Source organism: Penicilliopsis zonata (genome assembly GCF_001890105.1).
Source record: "Penicilliopsis zonata CBS 506.65 unplaced genomic scaffold ASPZOscaffold_1, whole genome shotgun sequence".
Classification (NCBI taxonomy): Eukaryota; Fungi; Ascomycota; class Eurotiomycetes; order Eurotiales; family Aspergillaceae; genus Penicilliopsis; species Penicilliopsis zonata.
In genome coordinates, this window is record NW_019208911.1 from 313,214 (window position 1) to 328,841 (window position 15,628).

At 53.8% G+C, this 15,628-nt stretch overlaps 4 protein-coding genes across 4 annotated transcripts; 3 read left to right on the forward strand and 1 right to left on the reverse strand.

Moving 5' to 3' along the window:
* Positions 1-102: 102 nt before the first annotated feature.
* Positions 103-688, forward strand: ASPZODRAFT_137696 (hypothetical protein; the record flags this gene model as incomplete). Its single annotated transcript, XM_022724376.1, has 2 exons — positions 103-111; positions 185-688. 2 exons carry the CDS (start codon positions 103-105, stop codon positions 686-688), a joined length of 513 nt encoding a protein of 170 aa, XP_022585048.1.
* A 587-nt stretch (positions 689-1,275) lies between these two features.
* On the reverse strand, positions 1,276-4,908 carry ASPZODRAFT_11404 (hypothetical protein; the record flags this gene model as incomplete). The annotated part of the gene is made up of 4 exons (XM_022721074.1): positions 1,276-2,308; positions 2,397-3,935; positions 3,989-4,705; positions 4,784-4,908. 4 exons carry the CDS (start codon positions 4,906-4,908, stop codon positions 1,276-1,278), a joined length of 3,414 nt encoding a protein of 1,137 aa, XP_022585049.1.
* A 563-nt stretch (positions 4,909-5,471) lies between these two features.
* On the forward strand, positions 5,472-10,916 carry ASPZODRAFT_85965 (hypothetical protein). The gene is made up of 2 exons (XM_022730265.1): positions 5,472-9,227; positions 9,286-10,916. The coding sequence occupies exons 1-2, from the start codon at positions 5,930-5,932 to the stop codon at positions 10,851-10,853; spliced, it is 4,866 nt and encodes a 1,621-aa protein (XP_022585050.1). The 5' UTR covers positions 5,472-5,929; the 3' UTR covers positions 10,854-10,916.
* A 284-nt stretch (positions 10,917-11,200) lies between these two features.
* Positions 11,201-15,291, forward strand: ASPZODRAFT_85970 (hypothetical protein; the record flags this gene model as incomplete). Its single annotated transcript, XM_022730266.1, has 2 exons — positions 11,201-14,703; positions 14,873-15,291. The coding sequence occupies exons 1-2, from the start codon at positions 11,352-11,354 to the stop codon at positions 15,289-15,291; spliced, it is 3,771 nt and encodes a 1,256-aa protein (XP_022585051.1). The 5' UTR covers positions 11,201-11,351.
* Positions 15,292-15,628: the final 337 nt, after the last annotated feature.

Here is a 15,628-nt window from a genome sequence, read left to right on the forward strand (position 1 = left end):
TTGGGTCCAGGTGGGGGTTTGACAGGCCTAGTTGTGTGGTGGTCCATTGTTCCCTGTCTAATTCAACGTGAATCAACCACAAAGAGGAAAATCATCGAAACAATGGCTCAGGTGAGTGGACGTGGATTAATTCCACATTCAGGCGATGTTTCTTCTATCTTTGTTCTTTGCTGACCGTCCACAGAAAGCAGCCAAAACCCTTGCGGCCCGCAATGCCTCTGTCCTGCTACGCACCCATATTACGACCCTCTGCCTGCATGTGGTCTTCCTCCTGTTACACTGGCTCTTCAACCGCCCACGGTCCATGTGGCAGTACTTTGTCTTCGTCTGTCCCACACTCCTCATCGAGTTCTACCTGGAGCGTCTGGGTCGACCGCGTTTCAACCCGGCTGACGGCTCGCTCCGGTCTGCCGGTGAGGATCTCGGTGCATCGGGGCTGACGGAATACATGTGGGATGTCCTCTACTGGACTTGGGGCTGCATGGGGGCTGTCTGTGTGTTCGGAGACCGGGCCTGGTGGCTGTGGGCGGTCATCCCGCTGTACTCGGGCTGGTTGGCCTACACCACCGTTATGGGCATGAAGAGCGGGCTGGCCGGGATGGGAGGAGCTGGAGCGGGTGAGCCTGCTGCGGATAGCAAGAGACAGAAGAAGATGGAGAAGCGGGGTGCTCGCGTGCAGTATCGCTGAGGTCTAAAAGTATATCATCAAATCAAATGTGTCATCGAAGACAACAACAGCATATATATTCTTGTCATTATAGAGAAAGCCGTCCATAAGTCGCAATTCGTATCATTCATAAATAAGTAGGCATACATTTCAATAGACCGAAAGAGAAAAAAAAAAGCCACCCTTGGCGTACTGGCCACATCTGCGGCGGCCGTGCAGCACTAAATATACCATATCGAGTACTGTAGCCAGCTGACAAAACAAAGAGGGAAAGAAACGACGAAGGGAAAAGCGAGAAAAAGAAAGAGAAGGGCGATAGCTATCAGTGGAACGTAGAACAAATACTAAGAACAGAGCGGAAAGGGAACATCACGGAAGGAAAATGTCGTAAGCGTTCCTAGGTCAAAGCAAACTGTATGGGGAATAGAGCGTCGTGAGCAGAGGGGACCGGAGAGTAGAGATTTCGATCAACATGACATGCGTAGTAGACAGGCTCTTGATGACGAAGAGGAAGAGAAGACAGATGAAAAAGAAGGGGATAAAACTAGTAGGACAGCAATGGTCCATCGGAATAGACCAATCTTTTTTCTTTTTTTTTTCCTGTAATTTTACAGCTCATCCTTGACAGACTGAGCAGCGCTCTGCACTGTACTCGCAAAGTCCTGGGCCTGTGAGGTTACAGCAGCAAACGCTTCGGATGCCAGGCTACTGCCACTGGAGGCGAGATCTGTAAGCTGGGACTCAGCACCCTGTGCGGCCTCGAATATCTCGTCAACCGAGGGAACATTCGTGGCAAATGCTGATACTCCGGAGGAGGCGGACTCGTAGACCTCACTGGCGATGCTGCTTGCTGATGACAGGACGGATGTTGGGTGGCGTGTCTCATATACAGCCTGCAGTTTGCTCATCACACTGTCAGTGAAGGCAGTGTCTTCACCGGCGAGCACCTCAGACACCAAGTTGTACATTTCCTCATAATAATAATTTGCGCCAGAGAGAACTTGGTGCGAATAGGGAGTGCTAGTCCCATACACTTGCTCGCTAACCTTCGAAACAATGTGCTCCCACTGGACCGATGCCTCGCTAGCAAGAGATTCCAGCGGCTTGGTGGAAGTTCCATATATAGCTGAGCTTGCTGCATCCGAGGCCTTGGAAAAGGACGCTGACGCAACAGAGAGAGCGGCGCTATACTGGGATGAAGCTACCTCGAGAATATTTGGCCCATCGTGCTGCTCTTCATCCGGGTGCACCATGGAGCTTGCAGATGCCACCACGGCCGATAAGCTTGCAGATGCAAGGGATGCAGCTTGACTATAATGGACCTTTGCTTGCTCGACCAGATCCTCAAACATGGTCGGAGGAGGCGTGGGAGTGGGAGAAGCGTAGACGGCTTGGGAGGCCGAAGAGACAAAGGCGGAATATTGATCGTGGGCGTACCCAAGGGCCTCGTAGTAACGACGGCGCGCATCAAGTAAAACGTGGTTTTCTGTAGGGGTTGGCTCTGGAAGCACTATAGCTCGAGCCTGAGCGAGTCCCTCAGAAGCGAGAGCAATGCTTTCCAGCAATCTTGACGAGGCTACGGACGTGATGTAAGCGAGAGCTTGTGTCTTCGATGGAGTGCCGTAGATGACAGCGGATGCACTGCATGACAGAAACGTTAGACCTAGACTTATTGAAGAAGAGCGAGATAAAGAAGACCCGGATGGGAGGCCACCGAGGAAGTACTTACGCGGCAACAGCATGGGCGTATTTCTCAGATGCTGCAATGGAGATCTTCTCGTCCGCTCTCAATGGAGTGCCATAGAGTACACTCGACGCGGCAGACAAAGCACGAGAGTATTGGTCGTGGACCACATCTGTTGCTTTTTCGGCAAATCCCGTTGTCGAAGAGGACCCGAGTAAGGCTTCACTCACAGCCTTTGTTGCGTCTGCATACCTGTCACCTGCTTCACTAACCAAGCTCTGGAGCTGCTCGGAAAATCCCGCCTGGCCATCATCTTCGACAATGTCACCGTCGGTAGGTAAAAGGGTTGGAACTGCTTGAGCGGCAGCTCCGCCCCAAACTTTCTTCGCAGTATGTAGTTCCGAATTACTTTCCCTATCCAAGGCGGACGAATCTTCGGGGTTAATACCGGCAGAGGTCTCGATGTCCGAAGTTCCGGCTTGTAAGTCCTCTGTGTTTGAAGAGGACTCGCTATGTCCTGACTCCAAGATAGGATCATCCGTGAATGACAACACTGCTGTTACTGCCTCGTCCTCCACATAACCTGTCTGCGAAGTGTCCTCTGAATCCACAATAGATGTTTCAGGACTCGAATGTCCAGCAGGCTCGTTGATTTCAGCAAAGGACTCGCCGGAGTCCTCTTCCGCACCGCTCTCGACTGGCAACTCGGGCTTTGGTAGCTCGGGGATTGGGTCGGATCTGCTGTCGAAGTTGTCATTGACTTCACGAGCCAGGATCTTCCATCGCCCAACCTCTTTAAGCCGGCCTAACTCCTTCGCTGCGCCCTCGGCGACGTCCATTGCTTGATCCATGATATTGCCAACAAGGGCTCTGGCCTCTTCGATACTGTCATGGGTCGAACCGACGTCGCTGACTACAATACGCCAGTCCTCAAAATCGGATTTGAGCGCATAATACCTGGCCCAGTCCTTGTAGGTCACACCATCCATCCACGCCCACCGCATGCCTATCTCCTGCAGGCCTAGATCGCGGATGCTGTCGAGGACCTGAAGTGTAGACTCCACAGCGGCCAGGACACGACGATCTAGTTCCTCGTCGAAATCATTTGACCACTCTCTCAGCTCATGGGCACGTTCCCTGATGGCAACAGCCGCATCCCTGATACTCTTGACAAGCTCCTCCTGCGCGGCAGCTTCCTCTGATTCAGCTTGGTGGGCCGGTAGCGGTTCTGTCAATGTGATAATCCGTTTCTTCAGATTCGATATTTCACGATCCACAACAAGCTCCAAAGCTGCAGCAAGGCTTTGCCCATGGCTCTTCGCACCGCCCACGTGGCTTGCGACAATGCTCTTTATACGGTCATTTAGATCCTTTACACCCTTATCTGCCGCCATGGCAAATTTCGTCTGCCAGATCTCAAGATCAGAGTCAATCTTTTCCCGCGAGAGATCTACCGACGTTGTCGGCGACGCAGTGGCGGTAGGTTTATGGGTCTTGGCCGTAGGCGGGGCGATTGTCGTCTGAACAACCACTTTGGTTTCTGAAGCCGTCGAAGAGGAGACCGATGTCGACGATTCGAAGACACTTGATATGCAAGTCAGTATGAGATTCGTCATCGTTGTGGAACCGAAACTCACCTATCCACATCACCCAACACAGTACGTAATCTCTTCCCCTCTCTGTAGCTTGCCAGCCGCTGTCCGATCTTGACAAGTTGTGGCTCAACATTCTCCGAGTAGAGACCAGTGATCCTGGGCCATAACTCAGTGTTTACCAAATATACCGCCGATGACCAGGTCCGTTGGGTGAACGGGATGACATTTGTAACAAGCATTTCTTGGCCGGATGCATAAGTCTTGCCAATAAAGGGACTGGAACGAGCATAGTACGGCTCGATGTATGTCCAATAGGTGTTGCTGAGCGTTGATTTGGTTCGTTCATAGTATGGCAGAACTGTTCCCCTCACATACTGGACATGTGGATCGATACGAGCTGTATATATATCATTCAGACCTTCTTGGACAGCACGGATCTGAGGAACCACCTGCGCTTCCCACTGCTTCTGGCCATATAGACCGGCTTGTTCCAACGCAGGGGCACCGTAGGAGTCATACCCTTGGCTCATCACATTGGCCATGGGCGTGTACACACGTTCATTGACAACCTGCACGTACGGACGCGCGACGTCCACGTACGGAGCGCCGTATTTCTCGTAGTATGGAGTGACATAGGGCTCGACATGGGATCGTGCTATTAGATAGGGTTTGCAGACCGTTGGCGAGGAGGAATCGAGATCGGCGACACGGGACGGGCAACGCAGAAAAGGCATAAGCAGGGTATACCATATAACCAGACTGCAAACCGAGCGAGACATGGGTATCAGCACAAATCTGCTCTCGGTACGAGCTATAGTTTGTTATCAGCCAACATACCGCACAATCAGCCCCAACGTCCACCGGACGGAGCTCTTTCGCGTTCTCGCCTGGGTCCTGGCATCTGCGCGATCACTGCCCTTGGCAACGTCGTCGGCGACCTCGCCGTTCTGTAGAGCAGTCATATCCACTGTCGTTCAGAGCTCGATGGGCAGAGATTTGCGGTGAACAGTCGGTCGCACGCGTACTAAGCGAGCTGGTACGCGGTCTCTCCCCAAGACCTACAGCACAGCGGTGGAATCTCGCCTTGAACGTCAACAAAGAGCAGCAGCAGTAGCTCCCAACGTCAATATTGGCGAGGTCCGTCGGCGGGCTTGGAGACTCGGGAAGGCAGGTCTGGAATGTGTCCCTAGGCTTGGCACCGGAAAGCTTTGACTAGTGCCTCCTGCTTGCTGCATATCAACACAGTCAGAGTGGTGCATGGGGGCTCGTTAGGGATCGGGGGAAACGCACATTGAGCAGGCAACAAGATAGTACACCGCTGGGTTGCTCCAGCGCCCTCATACACAGGTGTTGTGCAGCTCCACGGTCGTCATCCCCCCCCGTCAAGGCGACTGTTATTTATTCTGGCGCTGCCGAGTGAGGTCATAGCTGGCTTGAGGCCCAGTGGCGCTGTATGCAATTGTTTTACCGGTTTTCTGCCGCGCCAGGTGTCGATCCTCTGCTCGGCGCGTAATAATACGGTAACGGCGCTGACGGGCAGTGACGGACTTGGTCCGTATGATCACGTGCAGGATTGCGGGCGGGTTTGCCTGGGCTGCTGAGTCATCGGGTTTTCTGGGCCGAGCGATCTTGCCTTGCCTTGCCTTGCCTTGCCTTTCCTCTGGCCTCTATTCCACCGCTGATAAGTGCGTGAGCCTAGCTACAGACCTAGACCACCATCACGCTGCCGGCCGAGTGTGCTTTTAAGGGCGTGGGTTCCATGGTTTCCACGGCTGGGCCTTGAAAAGCGAAACCGAGACGCTCTGCCACCGGCGGAGACCAGTGTTGGCCGTTGCAGTCCCTGCCACCGGGCTGTATTATTACGAAAACAGGATCGTCTCGAGGGATCCAAGGAGTTGTGAGCTGTGAGCTGTGAGACGATGCTACCGACTTTACACTAGTGCAGAAAGAGTTGGTTGGGAAAAGATTAACCGTGTTGAAAGGATGGATTTCGACGACAGTCAACCCCACCAGTGGGCGAAAGCCACGCCGTTCTCGGAGTTCTTGAGCGATACTGCGGCCGGGAGCAACGGGGATAAGGGGAAAGGGAGGGAGATGGAAGATCCCGATACGTGTCGAATATGTCGAGGGGAGGGGACGGAGGAGGAACCGCTATTCTTCCCCTGCAAGTGCAGTGGGAGCATCAAGTTTGTCCACCAGTCCTGCCTGGTGGAATGGCTATCACACTCACAGAAAAAATACTGTGAGTTGTGCAAGACGCCCTTTCGGTTTACCAAGCTGTACGACCCGGAAATGCCGCAGGATCTACCAATGTCTCTGTTTCTCAGACAGGTCGTCATTTACAGCCTCCACACAGTGCTGACATGGCTGCGTTTTGTCCTGGTTGCATTTGTCTGGCTTGGGTGGCTGCCTTGGTCGATGAGGGCGATCTGGAGGGCGCTCTTCTGGCTGGCAGATGGACGTTGGTCCGACGCTGAAAATGCTCAGGGGCAGATGAACTCGGCACAGGCTTTGAAGAATGAGACGGCTTCCCTGGCCCTTACATTAGCTTCGACAAGTACTACTCCAACCCCGGTTTCGGCTCCGACGGAGCCTGCTGCCTCGTCCGTGTTTAGTTTCGTGAATGGCGAGCCTTTTATGCTCACGTTGTTCAAGCAAGCCTTCTCCGCCGTGTTCGTGCCTGCCGCTTCCTTGACTAATGGTTCCACCGACTCGAACTCGTCCAACAATACCGCTGGGTACTATCGCCTGCAGCGCAGCTCGTGGCTGTCTGATGTCAAATTTCTAAACTCCTTGACACCGTCTCCAACAATCAACAACATTCTTATCGATACTCTAGAAGGCCAATTGATTACTCTTCTGGTTGTCATCTCATTTATTCTTGTATTCCTCATTCGGGAGTGGGTAGTGCAACAACAACCCCTGGCGAATATTCCGGATGGAGAACGCGATGCTGCTGTGCAGTTGATCGCGAACAATGAAAACAACCGTCCTCGTGACCAAGAAGATGCACCCGACAATGTCCAACCCCATGTCGACGAACCGGTGTTTGAAGAAGACCAGGAGGCGAGATTCAATGATATGGTTGACAATGACATCCTAGCCGACTCTGCGCGTCGATTTGACGTTTATGAACCTCCATTCTCATTCCGAAACGAAACCTCCGATCATGAAGACGGGGCATGGAACTCATCAAGCCCGCATGAAGAGGATGCTATGGCAGATCTGGAATTGCTCCAGAAAGCCTTTGCCAGGAACGGTGGTTTCCCTGGCCCTCAAACTCAACCGGATTGGCCCGGCTTCCAGATATTCCGTGATCTTTGGGCTCGCGGGAACGAAAATCCAAGCGAGGTTATACGAATCATTCACGAAGAGGGGCGTCAAGAAGAGTTAGAGTGGATCATCATCTTTATGAACAGGTTCCGAAGAGGCCAGTCTTTCCGGAGTATGAGAGACGACCTGGAAAGGATCGCCGAGGTTAACGATGGTGCCTTTGGCCCTAGCCGCCGTCAAGATGATGACATGACGCAAAACTTCGACGCGGACGAGGAAGATTCTCGCGCAGAGAATTCCTTGAATCCGACAATGCAGGATGTGACACATAATACTGAACAATCCAACTTTCTAACAAGCGATACCTCATCCTCAAGGCCCTCAGGACAGGATTTCACATTCACTTTCCCAATCTCACAGCATGACAACCGGATAGGAAGTGCCCACGGAATAGAGAACATTGGGAATCCGAGAGAAGATGTTCCTCCTCGTGAAAACGAGTCGGAGCCGACTGGATTTCTTGAGAATAATGCAGCCGCAGAAGACATTCTACATGGAGGCTCTGAGCCTCTTCGGCCTTCTGGGGCAGAATCGCCTACTCTTGGTCCGCCCAAGAATTTTGTCACCAAAGTTTTTGATTGGTTCTGGGGTGACTTCGAGCCTACCGTCCTGGCAGAAGATCCATTCGATGAAAATGGAGTGCATCAACTCGAGAATGATGCAATGGAGGCTCCATTTTTACCTTTGCAAAATCATCAGAGGCCCGCAGTCGATGACATCCTTCAGGATATCCAAGTCATAGAGCCCGATGAAGGAGATGCAAATGATCCGGATGTCATTGATGACGGCGATGACCTAGAGGGAATTTTTGAACTCATTGGTATGCAGGGTCCGGTTTTCGGTCTCTTGCAAAATGGAGTTTTCAGTGCTCTTCTGGTTTCTTTCACCGTTGCTGTAGGCATTTGGCTCCCTTACTTGTGGGGAAAGATAGCCCTGGTTCTCCTCGCAAACCCGATCCAGCTCTTCTTTGGTGTTCCCTTCACAGCCGTGTCTGTCGTGGCTGACATCGTGCTCGACACACTGATCGGCAGTGTTGGATACATTATGTATCTGATCAGCTTTATCTGCAGCCCGTTCATCGGCCCGTTGTCAGCGGTGATTCCTCTTGAGAAATGGTTTCTGTCGACGAGATCGGTCACCAGTACGTCTATCTCGCTCATCGACGGCAGTAGCCATCGCCTGGGGAAACTTCTCAGTACGTTTTTTGTCTTCCACGAATCCGATCTACCTCTATTTTCAGTCATTTCCCACCGGGCCCTCAAAATCCACGAAGCTCGAATTTCCAGTCTGCTGCAGTGGATTATCGCATCAGTCAAATTCATTCTTCAAGACCTTCCCGCCCGCATTGTCACACTCGGGCCGCGGGAGGCCCTATCGTTGGATATCAGTGCCATCGATATCCGGGGTCTGAGTAGTCAGCTGCTTGAGGAATTCCGAAGTCTCGGCAGTTCGGGTTTGTTCACAATATCTAGCACCAAGTGGGAGAATCTCGAGGCGACTAGAGAGCTTTCTGCACAACTGCTAGCCGACCAAGATCTTGCTATCTGGGATACCAAGGACCGTATCATCGCCATCATCATGGGGTATATGCTTGCATCAGTTGCTGGCGTTCTATACCTACGAATCACCAATTTCCTGTACGGCGCAAGCCGAGACCAGCGCATTGAGGGCCTTGTTGCCGAAGTACTTCACCAAGCCGGCGGGGTGATGAAGGTGATTCTGATCATCGGCATTGAGATGATCGTATTCCCCCTCTACTGCGGCTCCCTGCTTGATGCCGCACTTTTGCCACTTTTCGAGAATGCCACCATCACCTCTCGGATTGAGTTTACGACCAACTCTCCCCTAACCTCCCTGTTTGTGCACTGGTTTATCGGTACTTGCTACATGTTCCACTTCGCGTTATTTGTGTCCATGTGCCGGAAGATCATGAGGACTGGCGTTCTGTGTAGGTTCCCAATCATGATTTTCTTTTTCTCATCGTATTCTTACTAACTTGCTTACAGACTTCATCCGTGACCCTGATGACCCGACCTTCCACCCTGTCCGTGACGTCTTGGAACGGAACATCACCACCCAGTTACGCAAGATCGCTTTCAGTGCCCTGGTGTATGGTGCGTTGGTCACTGTATGCCTGGGAGGCGTCGTCTGGGGCTTGTACTTTGCATTCGATGATGTACTCCCCATTCGCTGGTCGGCCACCCTGCCAGTTCTCGAATTTCCAGTAGACTTGCTCTTTTACAATTTTGTCATGCCGCTGGCCTTGCGATCCCTCAAGCCTTCCGACGGATTGCAAAACATCTACGCCTGGTGGTTCCGGCATTGTGCTCACTGGCTGAGACTATCCGACTTTTTCTTCAGTGAAAGACGACCGGATGAAGAGGGGCATCACGTGCGTCGTACCTGGCAGGACGTGCTTCACGGGAAGAAGGGAGATATCAACCATCCCGTGGTCAATGAGGAGCAACGGGCCCTGGCTGAGGCACAGGGCCTTGATGCGTACTTTGTTCGGGATGGCAGGTTTGTCCGGGCCCCAGCGTCGGATCAGGTTCGTATCCCCAAGGGCAATCTCGTATTCTTGGAGGTCACAGAAGCGAATGAACGAGTCGACGGTGCAGCGGACCCTGACGATGGACTCCACGGGCGAGCCAGTGATATGTTCGCCAAAGTCTACATCCCGCCCTTTTTCCGAGTGCGAGTTGCGGCATTCATCTTCCTAATCTGGGTCTTTGCCGCCACCACAGGGGTAGGCATCACCATTTTGCCCTTGGTCATTGGCCGGAAGTTCATTGCGGCCTGGTTCCCCGAATCCGCCCCGATCAACGACCTGTATGCCTTCTCCACCGGCCTCTACATCGCCGGCGCGGTTGCCTACGTTGCATTCTATTGCAAGGTTGGTTTCGCATTGGCGAAGGAGCGCGTTGGTCCTTACCTCGCCTCCCCGAGGCAGACTCTCGTCGGGGTCTACAGCGGCACGCTCCATGCCCTGCGGCTGATCTATCTTTTCCTCGCGCTATCCTTTTTGCTTCCCTCGATCTTCGCCTTGATTACCGAGCTCTACATCCTGGTCCCGATCCACACGTATCTCGGCGGCGGAGAGGCTCACGTCATCCACTTTGTGCAAGACTGGACTCTCGGTGTGCTGTACGTGCAGATGGGTCTGAAATTCCTGTCGTGGCACTCCACCTCGCGCCCGGCAGCGGTACTGAACGCCGTCTTCCGCGACGGGTGGTTCAACCCCAACGTCCGCCTGGCGAGTCGCGCCTTCATCGTTCCCAGCTGCCTGTTCGCCACGATCGCCATGGTGCTCCCGCTCTCTCTCGGCTTTGCCCTCAACCACACCGTCTTCCGTTCCTCATCGAGCGAGGTGCAGGCGCAGGTGTACCGCTACGCGTTCCCCGCCACGTTTGCCGTCGGCCTGCTGACCTGGTTCGTCCACTTCCTGCAGCGCAAGGTGGAGCGTTGGAGGGTGAACATCCGCGACGATGTCTACCTCATCGGAGAGCGACTCCACAACTTCAGCGAGAAGCGAGCAAAGGATGTGGGCATGTCGAGACGGGTCATCACCGGCTGACTCTTCTGTAATATAGTTACTGTCTTTCTCTCATATGAATACCATGAAACTAGTCTTGCTGGCCTTCTCTCCTCTCTTCTTCTTCGTAAACTCTTCAGCCTGGACTCGACTCGTGCCTTCCGAAGTCGAGAGTCGAGTCCGATAGCGTCACGTGACGATAACCCCTCCTCGGGCTGACTAAGCGTGCTTTATTGCGGCTGCCTGCACGGCCGCCACCGCTGATTGGTTAGGCAACAGAATTACCGTCCCTCCGACCCTGTTCGGCCTGCACGACAGACGATTTGCGTCTGCGCTCCTCCTCTGGAACTACTATTTCAGTTGCGAGAAAGCATCGCTGCCATAGCCATTCTCCCCGCTGTCTGGATTGACTGCTAGATTCTTCCGTTGGACGCGATGAGCCTGTGATAGCTGTGTGAATGAACGACAACCCCGCGAGTCTCCCCGTCTAGCGAAGTACTAGGCCATCCGCGCTGAATCCTCGAAAAACCGCCCGCCAAGATGTCCGTTCTGCGCCATGGGGGTTCCTACCTCCAGCGGCGGCTGACCAAGATGTACACAGACACCAAGACCTCGTGCGAGAGCGTGACGACGGCGTCGAAAGTGGTCGACGATCCGGAGCTCGTGGCGCTCCACCGCAGCTTTCGCACCCAGCGAGACCGACTGCTGGCCTGGGGTCTCGACTGGAGCGATGCCAGCGCCGCCCAACCCAACGATATCGACGAGTCGCTTACGGAAGCTGGCTTCAGCGACGTCGTGGCCAGCGTCATGTCGTCCATCCAGGAACTCCTCAACGAAGCCGAACGGTTGCAGCATGTCGGGGCGTCGGAGTTGCCACCCAAGGCTGGCGCGGCGGACTCGGTCTCCAAGGATATCAAGGGCAGTCTGAGCAGCTTGCCGGTCAAGACGCATTGGACCGATGAAGAGATCAGCCGCTCCAAGACCTTGCTGAGTGAACTGTGTGCTTGTATCGACACCTTATATGATCTGTCCAGCTCGCGCCGGGACATGAGCGCCAATATGTCGTCCGCCGGCCACATGGGCATGAAGAGGCGGGCACGAACAGACCCGCTGATCAGATCGGCGAAGATGGCGGACGACTCGGTCTACGCTGGAGGATACTCGGACGCCAAAGTGCTTCACGGGAGCCCCGTCGAGTCGAAAAGTCACGCCTTCTTTCAACCACAGGACAATATCGGCCCGTCACCCGAACCGGTCTCCTCGTCCATGAAACATCTGCATATCGATCGATCGGCTCTGCAGCTGTCTGGCGTCTCGCACGACCAAAACTTACCCCAGTATGAAATGATGGCTGCCTCGGCGAACTCTCGAGCCATTGGCCGGATGAGATCTTCGGCGTCGCCGCTGCTCATGCTGACCAAAGAACCCTATGTCTCCATTCTGGTCGAGTTCATGCCGATCATGTTGGAAAACCGAGACACCGTTGCTCTCTCCGCCAGCCGCCGCATGGAGAAAGTCCAGCAGGCTCTGGATCAACTTGTCCAGAACGCGAGAGTATCCCATCTGGGGCTCTTGAGATTCCTGGGGTTTTATACGGACCTGCCGAATGCGCGGTACGGCTTTGTCTACCAGATGCCCGTCAATTACTTCCCCTTCTTGCGTAACCCCACAGACCACTTCCTTCGGGAATTGAAACCAAAGCCCTTGGTTGCACTGTTCCAACCCGGCGACAATAGCGATGATACCTCCCCTCCGAGCCTCGAAACTCGCTTCCATCTGGCCTACGACCTTCTGATGGCTGCATTGCACCTCCGGAGTCAGAACATCGTTCACGGAAACATCAACAGCAGTAACATCCTCCTTTTCCCCGGACTGGCGAATTCGAACCGTGACGAAGTCGGTCTGACCGAAGATCTCCGACACCCCTACCTCACGTCCTTTGCGCACTTCTCGGGTAACTCCCAATCGCCCGAGCCCCTCTCTTCAACAATGTACCGACACCCCGATGACAAGAGAAATGTGGACGATGAGGCCTCCTGGGCCTATGATCTCTATTCGCTCGGACTAGTCTTGCTGGAAATCGGACTCTGGACCCCAATCAGTCGCCTCTGGAAAATGAAATACACCAACGCCATGTTCAAGCAGCGAATCGAAAATGTCTATCTCCGCAAGCTTGCCCCTAAATGCGGCACGGCCTTCCTTCACATGGTCCAGCTCTGTCTTGACGCCCCCAACTTTCACCTCTCCACCCAACCGATGGCTGATCTCACTTTCCGCGTCCCTCAAACCTATCACTATCCTGTTCTCGACCTATCCGAACCCGATGGTACCTTTGCCTTCTCGATGAACTTTCTGTACACGATCTGCAAGATTTCCTGGTCGTGCACCAGGATCGATATCTTCGCCGCCCCCCCCGCGGAAGATCTGGATGACTGTCTGCCGCTCGCGCTTGTGCCCGTGGCAGACATCAGCGCCGCCAAAGCACCGGTCACGGATTTTAAAGAATTCATCGATCATGCAGACGTTCCGATCGAGAAAATTTCCTTGACGCACTTCGATGAACCTATGGTGCGCATGGGGAAAATCAAGGCCGAGGAGAAGCAAGCCAAGAAGAGAACTGTCAAGAAGCTCACCAATGTGGAGATACCTCAAGATCATCTGAATGACTGGAACTTCCAGTTGATGCCCAAACTGAGCAAGTTGCTGCAGAAGATCCTCAAAGAGTCTGCCGAGTCGTGCAGCGCTACTCTTATGATGACCGGGGAATCGGCCGATTGCCCGAAGACGACTATCTGTGTGACCTGCGGCAATGTCAAAAAGGTCCGGGCCGCTCTGAAGAAGTACTTCAGGCTGGACAAGGAGGGTTGGGACCTGATTGTCTTGCGTGGCGACATTCAGCGGTCCAAAGTCCCCCGCAAGAAGCGTCACAGGCCGGCCAAGACAGGACCCGAGGGCCCCAATCTAGGGGCGTTTTCGCAGCCGAATTTGAATCCTTGCTATCAACAACGACCCCTTTGCGGTGCGTCGATCGGTGCTTTCAAGAATGAAGAGCATCTGCCTCCTGTGTCTTACGGCGGAGCGATCCTAGTGGACGGTATGCCCTACGGAATGACAGTCCACCATATGCTTGAAGCACCAAGCGACGACGAAGAATCGGAAGACGAAGCCATCAGCCTTCCGCAGAGATCTTCTGGCAACGGTCCCCGAAATCCTACGTCCTCCGGTCACGAGTTCATGCATACTTGGTGTGAAGAAGATCCCGACGTGGATTGTGACTTTGAGGTATCGGACGTGGAGGAGGAGGACGATTCGTCGATCCTGCAAGATGATGATGAATTCTATCTATCTAACGAAGAAGATTCCTCTGATGACGACGAGCCCGGTGGCAGCTACAACGATGAAACCGCTTCCATTGGCGATACAGTCGGCATTGAACCAGGGGAAGAACCACGGCTACTCGTCACGCAGCCTGCGGTGGATGACGTCCACGAAGATTTCTTCCCTTCCCTAGAGGATAGAGACGACGAGCATCTGGCGTCCCATTCCCTGGGGTATGTTCATGCCTCTTCTGGCGTCAGGCGCTGGACGCGTAAAGGGATCAAGCACGAAATCGATTGGGCTTTGGTGAAAATCGACGATCACCGCCTAGACCCCCGCAACATCGTCATTGACCGATCCACAAGTCTCTCTAGACGTCCACACTGCAGGAATCCCGAAACCATCCATCTCACACGTGTGGCACGGATGGAGGAGCTGGGCGGGCTATTAGTCCACTGCTGCGGTAGGACCAGTGGCCTACAAAGCGGGTCGATCTCCAGGGCAATGACGATAGTCAAGTTGCATGGCCGACAGTCATTCTCCACCAGCTTCTGCGTCAATGGCAATTTTGGAGGTAAGCACCCAGGAGTTCCCGACTCAACGCCTTCTTCCTCCTCCTCCTCTTCTTCTTCTTCTTCCACGCCACGGAACCACACACGCATGTGGCGGTTGCACCCGATCCAATCAATCTTTGATTGGCAAGAGATCTCTTGCTAACCCGTTTCCTCCCTCCCTCCCTCCAGTCCCTGGCGATTCGGGTGCATGGGTCTTCGACAAGGCCACCGGCCGTGTCTGCGGCCACGTCCTGGCCTGGTCCGAGAAAAGCCGCACCACGTACATTGCTCCGATGGAAGTCATGCTTGAAGACATCGCCCGTACCCTGAATGCTACCCACGTTTCCCTCCCGGGCAGCCCGGACGAATCGATCGCATCGAGCTATGCCATGACCCAGTCCACCACCGCCATGGGCCGACCAGACGACCCGCACCACCAGCGCCGTCTTGCAGAGCAGCTCCCCGTCGACATCACCCGACTGAACCTCGGTCTGGACGAACCCCGACTCAGTCGGGTCGGCACTGGACGAGGCCTTCGAGCCCATTACCGTCGGCACGGGCCACCGTTGATGGCGCCGCCGTGTCCCCTCGAGAAACAGCTCGCCTAAACCTCTTTCCCTTCCACCTCGGTCTCAGTTTCTTCTTCTTCTTCTTCTTCTTCTTCTTCTTCTTCTTCTTCTTCTTCTTCTTCTTCTTCTTCTTCTTCATGTTCTTTTCATTGATGATATTGCTCGCCTATATATATACCCCATTTGATTTAGTTTATGGTACTACTACCCAGCGCCGATGATTCATGGTTACTGTCTAATGGGTGTTTGCCCCCCTTCTTGTCTTCCTTTTCTTGCAAGTTCCCACAGTGATACTAATAGCATCGAATGAAATGAATGTCCATTCATATACATACTTCTCTTGTATTTTGGAATCAAGTCCGCCGTAGATACTCTA

Excerpts from the sequence above, each read along its gene's own strand:
- ASPZODRAFT_85965 (XM_022730265.1), top strand. The coding sequence starts at position 5,930 with ATGGATTTCGACGACAGTCAACCCCACCAGTGGGCGAAAGCCACGCCG. Across the intron at positions 9,228-9,285 it reads CATGAGGACTGGCGTTCTGT|ACTTCATCCGTGACCCTGAT; the intron begins GTAGGTTCCCAA and ends ACTTGCTTACAG.